Source organism: Callorhinus ursinus, unplaced genomic scaffold (genome assembly GCF_003265705.2).
Source record: "Callorhinus ursinus isolate GAN/ISIS: 27379988/994484 unplaced genomic scaffold, GSC_fseal_2.0 scaffold3, whole genome shotgun sequence".
Taxonomy (NCBI): Eukaryota; Metazoa; Chordata; class Mammalia; order Carnivora; family Otariidae; genus Callorhinus; species Callorhinus ursinus.
In genome coordinates, this window is record NW_027397065.1 from 39765824 (window position 1) to 39782521 (window position 16698).

The following is a 16698-nucleotide window of genomic DNA, read 5'->3' on the forward strand; positions in this document are numbered from 1 at the left end:
AGGCTCCCTGCTCGGTGGAAAGCCTGTTTCTCCCTCTCCTGCTCACCCTGTTTGTGCTCTCTCTCTCTCTCTCTCTGTCAAATAAATAAAAATCCTTTTAAAAAAATAAATAAAAATAAAAAAATAATAATTTAAAAAATAAGTTGCAATTGAAATTTTTTAAAAAAGAATTAACATCTGTTCATTTCACTGTCTATGTTACTACGTATAATTTATAACTCAATTTTAAAATAATAACACAGGGGCGCCTGGGTGGCTCAGTTGTTAAGCGTCTGCCTTCGGCTCAGGTCATGACCCCAGGGTCCTGGATCCCTGCTCAGCGGGGAGCCTGCTTCTGCCTCTCCTGCTCCTCCCCCTGCTTGTGCTCTCTCACTCTCTCTCTGTCAAGGAAATAAATAAAAATCTTTAAAAAAATAAAACAATAACACAGTGATCTTTTGGATCATTTGGGTCACAACCTTAAACTCAGTCAATAATTCCCAGGATGTAAGTTTGAGGTAGGGTTAACCATTGCATTGGTACTGTTCGCTAGGATGCAATGGGAAGTTACTCAGATCAGAGGGCTGAGAACTATTAGCAGAAGGGAGGAGGGGGAGTAGGGCCCAAAGCAGGGAATGTGTACTTCCTGCCAAGGAGACACCTGGCTAGGTATTTTCCTGAGAGCCCCTTGCATTAGCCATTATGAACTAATTTGGAGCTGAGGGCTTGCACAGAAGCCCCTTGAGCTGTCCGGAAGTTACCTTTAGCTCATTATAATAGTAAGATATCCTCCAACGGGTGGGGTTTTCTGCCATTTTTTAACATAACAATGTATGCTGTAGCATGGTGATGTGCTAGGCATGTGTAATCGAACCAAAATGCCTAAGTAATAAAATATATATATGTTCCTTAATATACATACAAACTCCCTGCCCCCAATACACTGAATAAAAGCTTCCTTTACTAACCGCATGGAGAGATAGTACTTTGAGAGCTATCCCTGTCTCCTAAAAGTAATGAAAAGTTCTTTGCTTTCAACACTTCCTTGGGTTTTGTTCAATTTAGTGGACCCCAAGAGGTGAACCCCTTGAGTTCAGTTAAAGTATAAATGATGAACTAAATGGACAGTATTTAAAATTTTAAAAGTAATTAAGACCTAAGAAATCAAAATCGTTTTCCTTGATAGGGTATGCACACATTTTTCAAGTTTAAGGAATATATCTCTAAGTTATAATGATACCCCAAGGCAAGAACAAAGGTTTTTGTTTTTTCTTTTTTACAACCTCCTCTCCACTCCACACTCTTATCCATTTTTAAAATGGCCTTTGATTCCTATCTCTGTGACTTCTATACTCACATGAATGGCTGTCCCAAACTCTCTCTCAAGCTATGATTTCCCGTTTCCAGATGCCTAAAAGGCATCTTTACCTGTATGTTCCTCTGGTATATCAAATTCACAGATCCAAGAAACTAAAAGTAAATTTACTATTCATTCATCATCTTGTCCCCCAAAACCTGATCTTCCTCTGAAGCCCCCGGGTTTGTGAGATACTTTTATACTAATTAACTCATAGACTCAAATATACATATGGGAATTTATTAGGGAATAAAGATAAATTAAAAATGAATCATTAGGGCGCCTGGGTGGCTCAGTTGGTTAAGCAACTGCCTTCGGCTCAGGTCATGATCCTGGAGTTCTGGGATCGAGTCCCGCATTGGGCTCCCTGCTCAGCGGGGAGTCTGCTTCTCCCTCTGACCCTCCCCCCTCTCATGTGCTCTCTCTCTCTCTCATTCTCTCTCTCAAATAAAATAAATAAAATCTTAAAAAAAAAGAATCATTAAAAATAATACACTGGATTCCTACTTCACTTATACTAAAATAAGTTCTTGACAGATTTAAAATGTTAAGATGTGGGGGAAAAGTACTAGACGAAAATGTGTACAATAATCTTGGGGTGAGATAGCCTTTTATGAGCATATCATGAAATTCAGAAACCAAAAGTGAAAATAACAACATAGACTATATAGATTTTTGTAAATATCTGCACACCAAGAATAGCAATAATAATTAACCAAGTCAAAAGACAAACTGCGAGAAAATATATATGATGCATGGAGAAATCCAGAGCTAATTGCCATGCTATATAAGGAGATTTGAAAATCAATCAGGGAAAAAAAAAAACCCTTAAAATTCAGCCTTTTAAAGTGTAGAATTCAATGGTTTTCAGTATATTCAGAGTTGTGCAACCATCACCACTATCCAAGGGATACTGCCAAATTCTTTGAGGTGGCCACTGGAATTGGCAGGTTAGTGGAGGAGGGGTACAGATGTTAAACTGAAGGCTGAGAGAAAGGACTGGAAAATAAGAACGTAGAACTCAGTATTGTAGAAAACTCTTCCAAACACTGTTATTGTGAAGAGGTAAAGGTGTGGGAGGGTGGAGGGTGCTATATAAGATCCAAGGAGTACTGTGAGTTTTGTTTTGCCTTGTTTTTTTTTTTTTCAGTTTTGGAAGGTCTACTACTAGAGCACATTTGTATGACAGTGGGGATGATCCATTAAACTAATAGGAGGTATTATGGGTTGAACTGTGCCCCCCAAAATGACACATTGAAGTCCTAATCCCCAGCACCTCAGAACGTGACCTTGTTTAGAAATAGGGCTGTTGTCTAATTCACATTTACAGACACAGAAATGTAGAATTCTCCTGAAAGGAGGGACACTGCAAGTCTCGTGGCCCAGCCTGCCATCAGTGGAATGCAGAAGGATAACCCTCCCCCTGGAATCACTGTCTTTCAAACAATAATACAATTGTTATGAGGAGTAAAAGCAAGAGAATATGAGGACCTGTATATTCAGGTTAGTAAATTTCATAGAGGGAAGATGAGGAAGTCCTGTCTGACTGCTTCAATTCTCAGTTAAGTATGTGGTAATGCCATCAGCTGAGGGTGATGAGGAAGGAGGGATACATGAGTCAGAACTTTGAGGAGAGGACTGAACTAAAATTGTACATATGTAACTTTTTAGCTAATGTAGGAGAATTTTAAAAACTTTTATTATAAAAATTTTCAAACTTACAGAAAGATTAAAGAGCTTAATGAACATCCTTATACTTTCTACCCAAATTCAACAACTCTTGGTATTTTACTGTAATTGCTTTCTCTATATTTTATTTTTTTTAAGATTTATCTATTCATTTTAGAAAGAAGGAGCACACTAGCAGGGAGAGGGGCAGAGGGAGAGGAAGAGAACCTCAAGCAGACTCCCGCTGAGCACGTGGAGCCTGACACAGGGCTTGAGGCTAGATCTCACCACCCAAAGACCATGACCTGAGCTGCAATCCAGAGTTGGCAGCTTAACTGACTGAGCCACCCAGGCACCCTTCTACATATATTTTAAATTAAATTTGTTTTTCTGAAACATTTCAAAATGAGTTGTAGACATTATGACATTTTACTTTTTTTAATGTCATGACATTTTACTTTTAAAAATATCAGCATTCATTTTCTAAGAATAAGGTCATTCTCTCATATGACAACAATACCATTGTCACAATTAAGAAGATTCACGATTCCATAATATCATCTACATTTAAATTTTTCTAATTGTACCAAGAATATATTTTACAGTTTTAAAAAAAATCAATATATCACCAAGGTTCCCACATTTTGTTTACTCTTTTCATCTCCTTTTTTAAAGAGCAGTTTTAAATTCACAGGAGGAGAGCCTGGGTGGCTCAGTCATTAAGTGTCTGCCTTCGGCTCAGGTCATGGTCCTAGGGTCCTGGGATCAAGCCCCACATCTTGGGCTCCCTGCTCAGAGGGAAGCCTGCTTCTCCCTCTCCCACTCCCCCTGCTTATGTTCCCTCTCTCGCTGTGTCTCTCTCTGTCAAATAAATAAAATCTTTAAAAAAAATAATAAAATAAAATAAATTCACAGCAATATGGATCCTTATATTGCCCCCCGGTCATCCCCCACCCCTCACGCTTGCACAACCACCTTAGCAACAACCCCACAAGAGTGATACATTTGCTACAGTGATGAACTTACATTGACACATTGTAATCAACAAAAGTCCACAGTTTACATTAGTAAACTCCTGGTGTTGTACATTCTGTGGGCTTGGACAAATGTATAATGGCATATATCTATCTTTGTAGTGTCATACAGAGCATTTTCACTGTCCTAAAAATCCTCTGTGCTCCGTCTATTCATCCCTCTCCGTCCCCTGCCAGCTCCTGGCAACCATTGATCTTTTTGTCTCCGAGATTTTGCCTTTTCCAGAACGTCATACAGTTAGAATCACACAGTATACAGCTTTTTCAGATCTACTCTTTTCACTTAGTAATATGCATTTATTTCCCTCATGCATTTTCATGGCTTAATAGCTCATTATTTTTGGCACTGATTAATATTCCATTGTCTGGATGTACCACAATTTACTTAGACATTCACCTACTCAAGGACATATTGGCTGTTTCTAAGTTTTGGCAATTATGAATAAAGCCACTATAAACATTTGTGTGCAGGTTTTTATGTTAACATTCATATTTTTTCCCCTATCACATTAGCTTTTTGAAGAGACAATACCAGTTACCTGATGATTTTCTTCAGGGATTCATATATTATACTAAGCCTTGTATTTTCTGTAGTGATTTTTTTTTTGACTTGATTAGATTGATAGGGCTGTGTATGCATGTTGTATCATATTAGGAGGCACCTGACAAAAGGTCATCCTAATATTCGTGGTGTTTCACCATGGTCCTTCCTTCCCTCCCCCTTCCTTCCTTCCTCCCTCCCCCTGCCTTCCTTCTTTCCTTCCTTCCTCTCCCTCCCTTCCTTCTTTCTTCTCCCTCCCTTCCTTCTTTCCTTCCTTTTTAATAATCTCTACACCCAATGTGGGGCTCGAATCATGACCCCATGATCAAGGGTCGCATGCTCCACCAACTGAGCCAGCCAAGTGCCCCTGGTGGCACATTGTTTTACCCCTTGCAATTAATAAGTAATTTTCAGGATCCTACTTTGGAACCTGTGAGTATCCTGTAACCTAATAACTTTCACCTAATTGCCTCCACTGATGTTCCTCATCTAAATCAGTGATTATATTGGGAGGGGGCAAAGTCCATAAGACTTAGTGAGGTCGTCTAGGGAGAGAGTGAGTGTAGTTAAAGAAGAAAGTCCAGGGCGCCTGGGTGGCTCAGTTGGTTAAGCAACTGCCTTCGGCTCAGGTCATGATCCTGGAGTCCCGGGATCGAGTCCCACATCGGGCTCCCTGCTCAGCCGGGAGTCCGCTTCTCCCTCTGACCCTCTTCCCTCTCGTGCTCTCTCTCATTCTCTCTCTCAAATAAATAAATAAAATCTTAAAAAAAAAAAAAAGAAGAGAGTCCAGGTTCAACTCCTTACTCCAATAATAACAAGCCAGGTATAGGATGGTGCAGCAAAGGAGAAAAGCAACAGTTAGGTGAAAGGAAAACCAAGTACATGGCTTCAGCTCTCTGGAAAAGAGAGCATTCCAAGAAAGAGCAAGTTCTATTAGAATAAGATGAAACTAGATAAGTGCCCTTTGGATTTGGTAAGATAGAATTCACTGGAGAAATTGGCAGGAGCTTTGCAGAGGACTGGGGACAGAAATCAGACTATAGTGGGTTAAGAATGAGAAAGACAAGGGAGAAAGAGCTATACTATGTACCTTTTTCAGAGATGGCTTTATTTACTTTTTAAGATTTTGTTTATTTGAGAGAGAGAGAGAATGAGCCCACTGGAGTGGGGAGGGGCTGAGGGATAAGATTCCCCACGGAGCAGGGGGTCCCACTTGGGGCTCCATCCCAGGACCCTGAGATCATGACCTGAGCCGAAGGCAGACACTTAACTGACTGAGCCAGGCACCCCTCAGAGGTGGCTTTAAATATCTCTAGCTTGGGCTTGTCCATAAATACTGTTTTTCCCAAATTTTACACTTATTTCTCTTCCTTTGGTCATTTCTCTCAATGTGAGTTTTAAAATACAGTGTAGTGAGATAAGATTTTGAAATATTAATCTTTGTATTTTTTAATTTCTTATAGCACCCTCTTAATTTTCTCCTACTCACTTTGCAGCATCTACAGAGCCAGGAGGAGAATTAAGATAGTTCAAGTGAAAACACACAAAACCAGCAAGTATTTGTCCTGCTGTTGTTATTCTTTTGAATCTAAAGCTAATGAGGATTATGAAGTGGATGGGGGTGACAGAGAATCAGTCCTTTCTCCCTGATTCAGGGAGAAGATATAAACATTTTTGTGACTGAGATCGGAAGAGAGGGTATTGGAGACACCCTATCATAATAGTCTCCAGAAAATCAGTTGACAAAATTTGACTTGTGATTAAGGCTCAGGTGACTCCTAATTTGAAGGAATGTTAGACTTGGGGTCTCAATGAAAACTTTTGTAAGGAGAGTGAATGTCTCCATATCTTTGGGCTCTGGGTCCTTCTCTTTTACTTTGCCACTACTTTGGGGGCCCCCACCCTATTTCCAGGAGATATTCCCACAGAAGTCATGAATAGCAATAAGAATAGAGGATCTGGAGTGAGGGTTTCCAGGGATGGTGAGGAAGGAGGCAGGGCATCTCAAACTGTGGACAATGCTCTCTTGTCAATAGTGTGAACATGGACAAGTAGTCAAGGTTAAGGGCTAACGTGGATATACAGGGCCTGAGTTGAACTAGACATGGCCCAGGCTTCCTATCACTTGGGTTTTTACCTGTCAGCCTCAGCACATACAGGCCAGGTCCTCCTGCATGTTCCCTGGGAGGCAGCATGCCGAAGACCTGGAAGCAAAAGCTTGAAGTGTTAATACAAAGTCCAAAGTTCAGCTCTTTCTTTCTAAAGAGACCTCATCCACACCTTCAGTACACACTAGGTTGGCATTCCCTCAGAAATGTAGTCCATTGGGGTGCCTCGCTGGCTCAGTCGTTAAGTGTCTGCCTTCAGCTCAGGTCATGATCCCAGGGTCCTGGGATCGAGCCCCACATCGGGCTCCCTGCTCAGCAGGAAACCTGCTTCTCCCTCTCCCACTCCCCCTGCTTGTGTTCCCTCTCTCTCTGTGTCTCTCTCTGTCAAATAAATAAATAAAATCTTAAAAAAAAAATGTGGTCCATCCAGGTAATGATCCTGGAGTCCCGGGATCATTACCTGAGCTGAAGGCAGTCGCTTAACCAACTGAGCCTCCCAAGCACCCTGGAAGTTTTAAAATATATTCCCTGCGTTTTGCTAACACTACCTCAGAGTAGCGTCTGAGAAGCTTCTAGTCTTGAAAGGCCACATATTAGAAAGTGTTTATATTAAGGCCTAACGAAGATTTACAGATACTCAGCTCCTAAACTAGGCTTCTGATCTAGGCCTTAAGTAATTGAGGTGACCTCAGTTTTCCTCCTATTGCAGATAATACTTTCTTTTTTTTTTTTTAAGATTTTATTTATTTGAGAGAGAGAGAGTGCAGGGGGAGGGGCAGAGGGAGAAAATCTCAAGCAGACTCTCCCCACCAAACACGGACCCCGACTCAGGGCTCAATCTCACAACCCCGAGATCATGACATGAGCCGAAATCAAGAGTTGGACGCTTAACTGACTGAGCCCCCAGGTAAGAAGTTCTCCTACAAAATTGTTTGAAAGCAAAAGGCGATGTAGGTCCTTGATTAGCTAAGTAGTTACTAAGATCTTGGTTTGCAAAGTACTTTGTGATCTAGCAGGCGTTTCCAACCCCTTTCAGGTCAGGTGAGGAGGTGAGTACTAAGCTAGGACTGGAAGAAATGGGTAGGAGTGAGTCAGATGAGGATCAAGGATGAGGATTCAGTGGAAATGTATTATCAAATGGGAAGGTAAGAGAGTTTGCCTCATTTAATAAACAATATTTAGTATCCCCGGGAGAAAAGTGGCAAGAAGTTGAACTGCAAGAATAAGTAGATCTGATTGTGTGAATAATAATGAGCAAATTGCATTAATACAAAAATGTGATCTTTAACCTGTGACAATAGTGAGCCATTAAAGGGTAATGGATCAGCATCAGATGTTTCTGAATGTCACATTGACTGCTGAGTGGAAAATTAATTCTATGGAAATAAACCAGAAGTCAGATCATTTATCCAATAATATTTACTAGTACCTAATCTGCGTTAGACACTGTCTAGTTGCTAGAAGAAAAAAAAAGATAATAATCCAGGTAAAAACAGAAGATGGCTATTTTCTTTCCAATACAGGGCTTGAACTCATGACCCTGAGATCAAGACCTGAGCTGAGATCAAGAGTCAGATACTTAACAAACTGAGCCACCCAGGTGCCCCAGAGGGAGGTTATTGATATCTCTAACTATAATGACAGATTTTTCTATTTCTCCCTGAAAATCTATCAATTTTTGATTTATGTATTTTGAAACTATTAGTGGGTGCTTTGTTTAGATTTTGTCCTCCTAATGATCTGACCCATTTATCATTATGACATGAACTTCTTTATATTCCTGGTTATATTATTTGCTCTGAAATCTGTTTTATTTGTTCTTAATATAGCCACTCTAGTTTTTTGTTTTCAATTGGTTTACATTACCCTGCCTTTTTTTTTTTTTTTAATTTGTGGTAAGGCCATTGAACAGATTTACTCTTAATAAATTTTGAGTGCAAGATACAGTGTTTTTAACTATAGGCATGATATTGTAGAGCAGATCTTGAGAACTTACTCATTTTGCATGACTGGATTAAATGGTCTCCATTTCCCCTTCCACTCAACCTCAGGCAGCCGCCATTCTACTCTCTGCTTCTATGATTTTAACAATTTTAGATAACTCATATAAGTAGAACCACATGTCGTATTTATCTTTCTGTGATTGAGTTATTTTACTTAGCGTAATATCCTCAGGGTTCACCCATGTTGTTGCATATGGCAGGATTTCCTTCTTTTTTTAAGGCCAAATAATATTCCACTGTATTTTCTTTATCCATTCATCTGTCATTGGACATTTAAGCTGTTTCCACATCTTGGCTATTGTGATTAATGCTGCAATAAATATGGAAATGCAAGTATCTCTTTGTGATTCTCATTTCAGTTCTTTTGGATAGATACTCAGGAATGGGATTCCTGAATCATATGGTAATCCTATTTTAAATTTTTTGAGGAACCTCTGTACTATTTTCCATAGTGGCTGCACTATTTTACATTCTCACCAACGATGTACAAGGGTTCCAATGCTTCCATACCCTTGCTAACACTTTTCTCTCTTTTTTTTTGGATAATGCCATCCTAACAGGTGTGAAGTGATATATCTATGTGATTTTGATGTGCAATTCCCTGATGACTAGTCCCTCTGAGCATCATTTCCTATACCTGTTTGACATTCGTATGTCTTCTTTGGGGAAGTATCTATTCAAATTCTTTGCCCATTTTTACATCAGGTTATTATTATTTTTTATCTTTTTGCTACCGAGCTGTAGTTCCTTATACTTCTTGGAAATTAACTCCTTTGATATACAGTTTGCAATTATTTTCTTGAATTCTTTTCACTCTGTTGTTAGTTTGTTATGCAGAAGAAAAAAACCCACAAAGTCTCACTCGTCCAGTTTTGCTTTTGTTGACTTTTGGGATCATAACCAAGAAATCATTACCAAGGCCAATGTCATGAAGCTTTCCTATTATATTTTCTTCTAGTTGTTTTATAGTTTAAGGTCTTTGAGATGATTTTTTGTGTATGGTTCACTGTTTTGCATTTAGATATCCAGTTTTCCAAACACTATTTGCTGAAGACACTCTCTGGTGCTTACTTATATTCTTGGCACTCTCAACCAGTTTCTGGATTGCTCACAAAGGGAATTTGTCTCTGTATTACCGCTGACTTGGTTGGTACGTTTATGGGGTGGGGGAGGAGGGTCCAAGGCTTCTATTCTGCCATCTTGCTGATGTCATGTCTCAGCATGGTATATCTTTTAGCACTGTTTTATGGGGCACCTGGGTGGCTCGTCGGTTAAGCGTCTGCCTTCAGCTCAGGTCATGATCCCAGGGTCCTGGGATCGAGCCCCATGTTGGGCTCCCTGCTCAGCAGGGTGTCTGCTTCTCCCTCTCCCTCTGCTCTCTCTTGCTTACTTTCGCAAATAAATAAATAAAATCTGAAAAGCAAAACAAAACACTGTATTACTTTTCACCTATTTTTGTCTTTATATTTGAAGTGCATTTTTTTCTAATTTCTACATTTCTTCTGAACCTGTGGCTTATAATAGCATACCAACCTTATAAATCAGTTATTTTAGATGAAGAATCACCACTTTCTAAATAATATACTACCATGTGTGATTCTGGGGACAGGTAGGGAGGGGAGAGGAGAGACAAGAAATACACCTTAAATAGAACCATTAATGTAATTTCATGTAATACAAGTTGAATAATGGGGTAAATGACTTAATGTGTGGTTTTATTTCATGTTACACAAATATTAATCAAGCAGCCAGTAGTCAGATGCCAAACACTCTAAGACAAATTCTCTTGAAGACAGTTTCTCAGATTTTTAGTGTATCTAAGATTTGACTGCACAGTTTGTAAAAAAAAAAAATGCAGATTTTCAGGCTAAACTTCAGATTTTAATTTAGTAGGATTGAGATGGAGTCAAGGAATCTGCAAATTACTGACCAACTCAGTGACCCTGACAGGAGACAAAGAGATCACTATGGAGTTAGGCATACCCTTATTTCTTTTTTTTTTAAACATTTATCTTCTTTTTAAAATTATTTATTTATTTATTTATTTGAGAGAGAGAGAGAATGAGAGATAGAGAGCACGAGAGGGAAGAGGGTCAGAGGGAGAAGCAGAACCCCCGCCAAGCAGGGAGCCCGATGCGGGACTCAATCCCGGGACTCCAGGATCATGACCTGAGCCGAAGGCAGTCGCTTAACCAACTGAGCCACCCAGGCACCCAGGCATACCCTTATTTCTTATTTGAACTGGATAAATGGATGATGGGTACAACAGGATGAATATTATTAGACAATCCAAGTAGAGGCAAGAACAAGCCAAGGTGTTTTAGCCTAGCTTAAGAGGTTCAGATTAGAAAAGGCCTCTGGTATCAAACTAAAAAACCTATAGATTAGAATCTTGAAACTGTCTAAGGATTCAGAGTAGGGGAATAAAAATCTGAAAAATTTTTAAAGGAATGTTTATTGGATGGGATGAGTTGTAAGTTGGAAAGCCAGTGAGAAGGTGTATAATGAGGTGATAAAGGTAAGCATCAAGGAGGAGGTACAGACAATAGAAAATAAAATGTCAGAAGTCATACTGGTAAAAAATATTGAACTTCCTTCCCTTCACATTCCTAAGAATAGAAAGTTAATATTAAATACATTAAAAATATTCATTACAAACATAATAATAATAGCAACAATAATAATAAAAATAGTAAGAATGAAATAATAATCTTTAACAGGTCTTTCAGATGTTTACTTGCATCATTCTTGAAACTCCATAGGAGCTCAACAGCAGTTTGTATTGCCTGGAAGAAATATTAAAAAGAGGTTATTAGTCTTCTAAACTAATCCATCAGTCATTATAAACTAAAAACAGGCATTTCCTATCTTCTTTAAGGCAGGTGAAGCAATGTCTGCATTCTGTAGCATAATTATATATATATATATATATATATATATATAAATTTTTTAGTTTTATTTATTTAAGTAATCTCTATACCCAATGTGGGGCTCAAACTCATGACCCCGAGATCAAGAGTAGCATGCTCCTCCAACTGAGCCAGCCAGATGCCCCACATAATTATATTTCTTCATTCACTATTTTAACCAATTTTGATTTATTGTCAAAGATAAAAAGATTCATAGTCAAAAAAGAAAACTACTTGTCCACAACTACAAATTCGACATTTAGGTTAAAAATTTAAGGGTATGAGAAAGGGAACAATTCTGGGGGTAGGGTGGGGTTTGGGTGGGCAGGTAGGAGCAAAAATGTCAGACAAGGCTTCAAGGAAGATGGGACCTGAACTGGGCTTGAAGGTGGGATCTAGACATGTGGAAAATAGAGAGTACAGAAGGAGGAAAAGGCATTTTACACAAAAATCTTAGTATGGATTTTGTACATCAGTAACTGTCAACAAATTCTCACAGTTTGTAAAAATGGATAACTTGTGACATGCTGTGAAACCAAATCTAAAGGAAGATGTCACTTATGCATTTATTCCTTTCTTACCTTCTTTCAACGGCGTTTTGAGAGCAAAATTTTCTTTGCTTTCATGAAGAAAAGCCTTCGAAGGATCAAAGTGTTTGATACCAAGAACTTTATTCAATTCCTCCTGTAGTTTTGTCTCACTTTGTTTTCTTTTAGCAAGCTGAGAGCGGAGTTTTGACACCTCCTATGTAAGAAAAATATAGACAATAAACAAGAATTAAAGTTCATGTTGGTGAACTGTGTTATCCATGTTACCAACAAATTCCAAAGTTGCTCATCTACCAAACCAAAAGGCAAAAATCTCTACTAGATACAGGATTTAAGACTACAAATTAAAAATGACTCTGAAGGGCTGTGACAGAGGAGATAATGAGACATTTAAATCTTCTTGCCCCTCTACAGTGGCAAACATACAAAGCTATGTTTCTGATAAAAGGTCATCTCCAAATGAAATGCAGAGGCCAACCTCTGGCATGACAGCCTCAGAAGCTCCACTAACCTGCTTCCCAGGGAAATTAAAAATTATAAAAAAGGCAACCATTTAAAGCCTGTAAAAATGGTCCTAAGGCAAAATGGCCAATGAAGAAATCTCTATTCAAGCAAATCTAGAAAAATACGGTAAAAAAAGTTAAGGGTCTGTGGTATTTGAACCAACCCTGCTCCTTAGCGAGGTAAAAACCCTACACCAGACAGCTGCAGTGAAGAATATGGCGCCCTCTCTTCCTCCAGCACCCACTCAGAGGCTTTTCCTGCCAGAAGCTGGACATGAGCATTTCTCTTCTCACCCCCAGCTACCTGTTGCCGAGGCCATGTCCCAAGTAAATGTGGCTGAGAGGTGAAGGATCCTTTCTTCCGTAGAACAAAGGGCTCTACCTTAGGAGCTGTGTGCTGAAAATGCTGAGACCCTGATCACCTTTGCCTGGGCTCATAAAGTGATGATTCCATGCCAGGGAGAGAACCTCAGGCTGTTCCCCTTTTCCCTCTCCCCCAAGTCCACCAAGCACTCAGTTCCTAGGCCAGATGTGTCGCTCAGAGAAAAGCTGGTCATCTTCTCCAACTTCAGCTCCAGAGCCCTGTCTCAGAGATTTTATCTGGAGGGGAGAAGTGGGCTTTAAAACACATAGCTCCTAATTTCTTGCCAGAGGGGCTGATTTCACTTGGAACAGAACTGAGAGAAGTTCAAGCTGGAAGAACAGTAGAGCTGGTGGTGTAAGGGAACTGGGAGGTGATTCAAAATATAGGCTAAATGGTAGGTTTAAAACTGGTGAATAAGACGGCTGGGAGGAGCCCTCCTGGAGTCAGAACATAATTATTGAACTCAGACACAATTCCAGTGGAAGAGCCAGAATTTACTTGGGTTAGTTTGTAGAGCAATTATACTCCAGGGCACTGTTGAAAATAAAAGAGCAATAAGCAACTAGTTATCTAGCAACTAGCAGTTTAACAAGTCATCAGGGAAATAGAGGAAGACAGCCTTACCAAAATCAGCGTCATGCCAGGGTGACTGTGGGCATATTCTAAACTGAACCTCCCTGAGTAGCAACATCAGAGGCACAACACTACTGGGAGTGGAGAGAAGGAATAGAATTCACTAGCACAATCCAGCCAATTACTAAACAAATGGACAAGAAAATAACAATGGACCTGGAAGGAGAGGGCTGTAGAAGTGCTATAATATGTAATCTAAAATACCCACTATCTGACAAAAATGTACAAAGACACAGGAAAGCATAACCTATACATTGGAAAAGAGGAGGGAACAAAAACTGCCTGCAAGAGTAACCAGATATTGGACTTATCCAAAAAATATTTTAAAGTAGCCATTATAAATATATTCATAGGGTGGCGCCTGGGTGGCTCAGTCGTTAACGTCTGCCTTTGGCTCAGGTCATGATCACAGGGTCCTGGGATCGAGTCCCGCACTGGGCTCCCTGCTCCGCGGGAAGCCTGCTTCTCCCTCTGCTGCTCCCCCTGCCTGTGTTCCCTCTCTCCCTGCCTCTCTCTCTGTCAAATAGATAAATAAAATCTTTAAAATATATATATATATTCATAGAACCAAAGGAACCCCCCCAAAAAAGTGAGAATACTCAAATTACTAGAATCAGAAATGAAAGAAGGGATATGATGACTGACCTTACCGAAATTATAAGGATTATAAAAAAAGTACTATGAACAGTTATATATCCATAAATCAGGTAACATAAATGAAATGGACAAATTCCTAGAAAGACACAAACTACTGAAACTGTCTCAAAAAGAAAGTCAATATGAATAGACTCATAAGACATGAAAAGATTGAATAGTCATCAAAATCTACCCACAAAGAAAAGTTGAGGTCTGGATAGCTTCACTACTGAATTCTATTGCACATTCAGTGAAGAATTAAACCAAGTATTCACAAACTATTTCAAAAAGCAAAAAAGACAAAATCTTTCCCAACTAATTTTATGAGGTCAGCATTATCTGGATACCAAAACCAGACAAAGATAGTACATAAAACCTATAGACCAGTATCTGTTGGGAATATGGATGAAAAAAATCCTTAGCAAAAATTAGCAAGGTGAATCCAGCAACTTTATAAAAAGGGAATTATACACCATGACCAAGTGAAATTTATCAGAAATGCAGGGTTAATATCCAAAAATCAATTTAAGAAATCATAGCAATAGAAAGTCATGTGATTATGTTATAGACACAGAGAAGGCATTTGACAAAATTTAACACTTTCATGATAAAAACCCTAAAAAAACTAGTAATAGAAGGACACTTTCTCAATTTGATAAAGAATATCTATGACAGACCCACAGCTAATAGCATACTTAATGGTGAAAGTGTGAATGCTTTCCCCCAAATCAGGATCAAAACAAGGATGTTCACTCATATCACTTCTATTCAACATTGTCTGGAGGTTCTACCCAGGGAACTTAGGCAAGAAAAAGTAATCAAATGCATTGAAGAGAAGTAGAACTATCTCTATTTACAAATGATCTTCTATACAGAAAATCCTAAGGAAGCCACTAAAAAACTATTACAACAAATAAATGAGTTCAGCAAGATTGGAGAATACTAGACCAGTATACAAAAATCAATTTTATTTCTATACACTTGCAATGAACTACCCAAAAATGAAATTAAGAAAACAACTTCACATACAACATTACAAAGGGTAAAATACTTAGGAATAAATTTAACAAAAGAAGTGCAACACTTACATTTTGAAATGGCCAAAACATTATTGAAAGAAATTAAAGATCTAAGTAATTGGAAAAACATCTCATGTTCTTGGATCAGAAGATGTAACACGGTCAAGGGGTGCCTGGGTGGGTCACGCGTTAAACGTCTGCCTTCGGCTCAGGTCATGATCCCAGGGTCCTGGGATTGAGCCCCGCATCGGGCTCCCTGCTCAGCAGGAAGCCTGTTCTCCCTCTCCCACTCCCCCTGCTTGTGTTCCCTCTCTCCCTGTGTCTCTCTCTGTCAAATAAATAAATAAATAAAATGTTAAAAGAAAAAAAAAGATGTAACACAGTTAAGATGGCAATACCCCAAGCCTATCTACACACTCAACAATTCCCATATGAATTTTAAATGAGTTCTTTGTAAAAGTTGAATAGCTGGTTTGGGAATTCATACGGAATTGCAAGGAACCCAGAATAGTCAAAACAATCTTGAAAAAGGAGAAAGTAGGATGATTCATGTTTCATGGTTTTAAAACTTACTACAAACCAACAGTAATCAAGACAGCGTAGAAGTACAAGGATATATCAGTGGAATACATTTGAGAGTCTAGAAATAAACCATAAGTAAACGATCAACTGATTTTCAACAAGGGTGTCAAGACCACTCACTGGGGAAAGAATAGTCTCTTTAACAAATGGCATGAGAACAACTAGATATCCACATGCTAAAGAATACAGTTGAGCCCTTACTTCACAGTGTATATAAAACCCTCAAATGGATCAATGACCTAAATATAAAAGATAAAACTGTCTGTAAAACTCTTAGAAGAAAACAGGGATAAATCTTCATGCCCTAGGATTTGGCAAAGGATTGTTAAATGTCAAAGAACAAGAAGCAAAGGAAAAAATAGATATACTGGACTTAGTCAAAATTTTGTGCTTCAGTGAACATCATTAAGAAAGTAAAATGACAATGTACAGAATGGGAGAAAATATTTTCAAGTAATACATCTGATAAAGAACATAAACATATAAAGAACTCTCATAATTTATTTAAAAACAAACAAACAAACAGTAATCCAATTAAAAATGGGCAAAGGATATAAATAGTTCTTCCAGGAAAGACATACAAATGGCCGATAAGCACAAGAAAAGATGGTCAACATCATTAATCATCAGGGAAATGCAAGTCAAAACCACAATTAGGTATCTCTTCACATCCACTAGTATGGTCAGAACGAAGAAATCAGGTAATAAGAAATGTTGGTGAGGATGTGGAAAAACTGGAACCCTCATATATTGCAGGTAGAATATAGAAAGATACAGCTGCTTTGGAAAAGAGTTCCTCAAATGATTAAACATA

The 16698-nt window shown here is 38.8% G+C and overlaps 1 protein-coding gene across 3 annotated transcripts in view; it reads right to left on the bottom strand.

Moving 5' to 3' along the window:
• Positions 1-11404: 11404 nt before the first annotated feature.
• Positions 11405-16698, bottom strand: part of HMMR (hyaluronan mediated motility receptor) — a 38561-nt gene continuing 33267 nt past the window's right edge. For all 3 annotated transcript variants that reach the window (XM_025867082.2, XM_073890251.1, XM_025867080.2), the window contains 2 exons: positions 12181-12343; positions 11405-11476 (listed from right to left, as the gene is read on the bottom strand). In XM_025867082.2, coding sequence (XP_025722867.1) covers positions 11457-11476; positions 12181-12343 — 183 coding nt within the window. In that variant the 3' untranslated portion in view covers positions 11405-11456. The remainder of the gene's footprint in view (positions 11477-12180; positions 12344-16698) is intronic.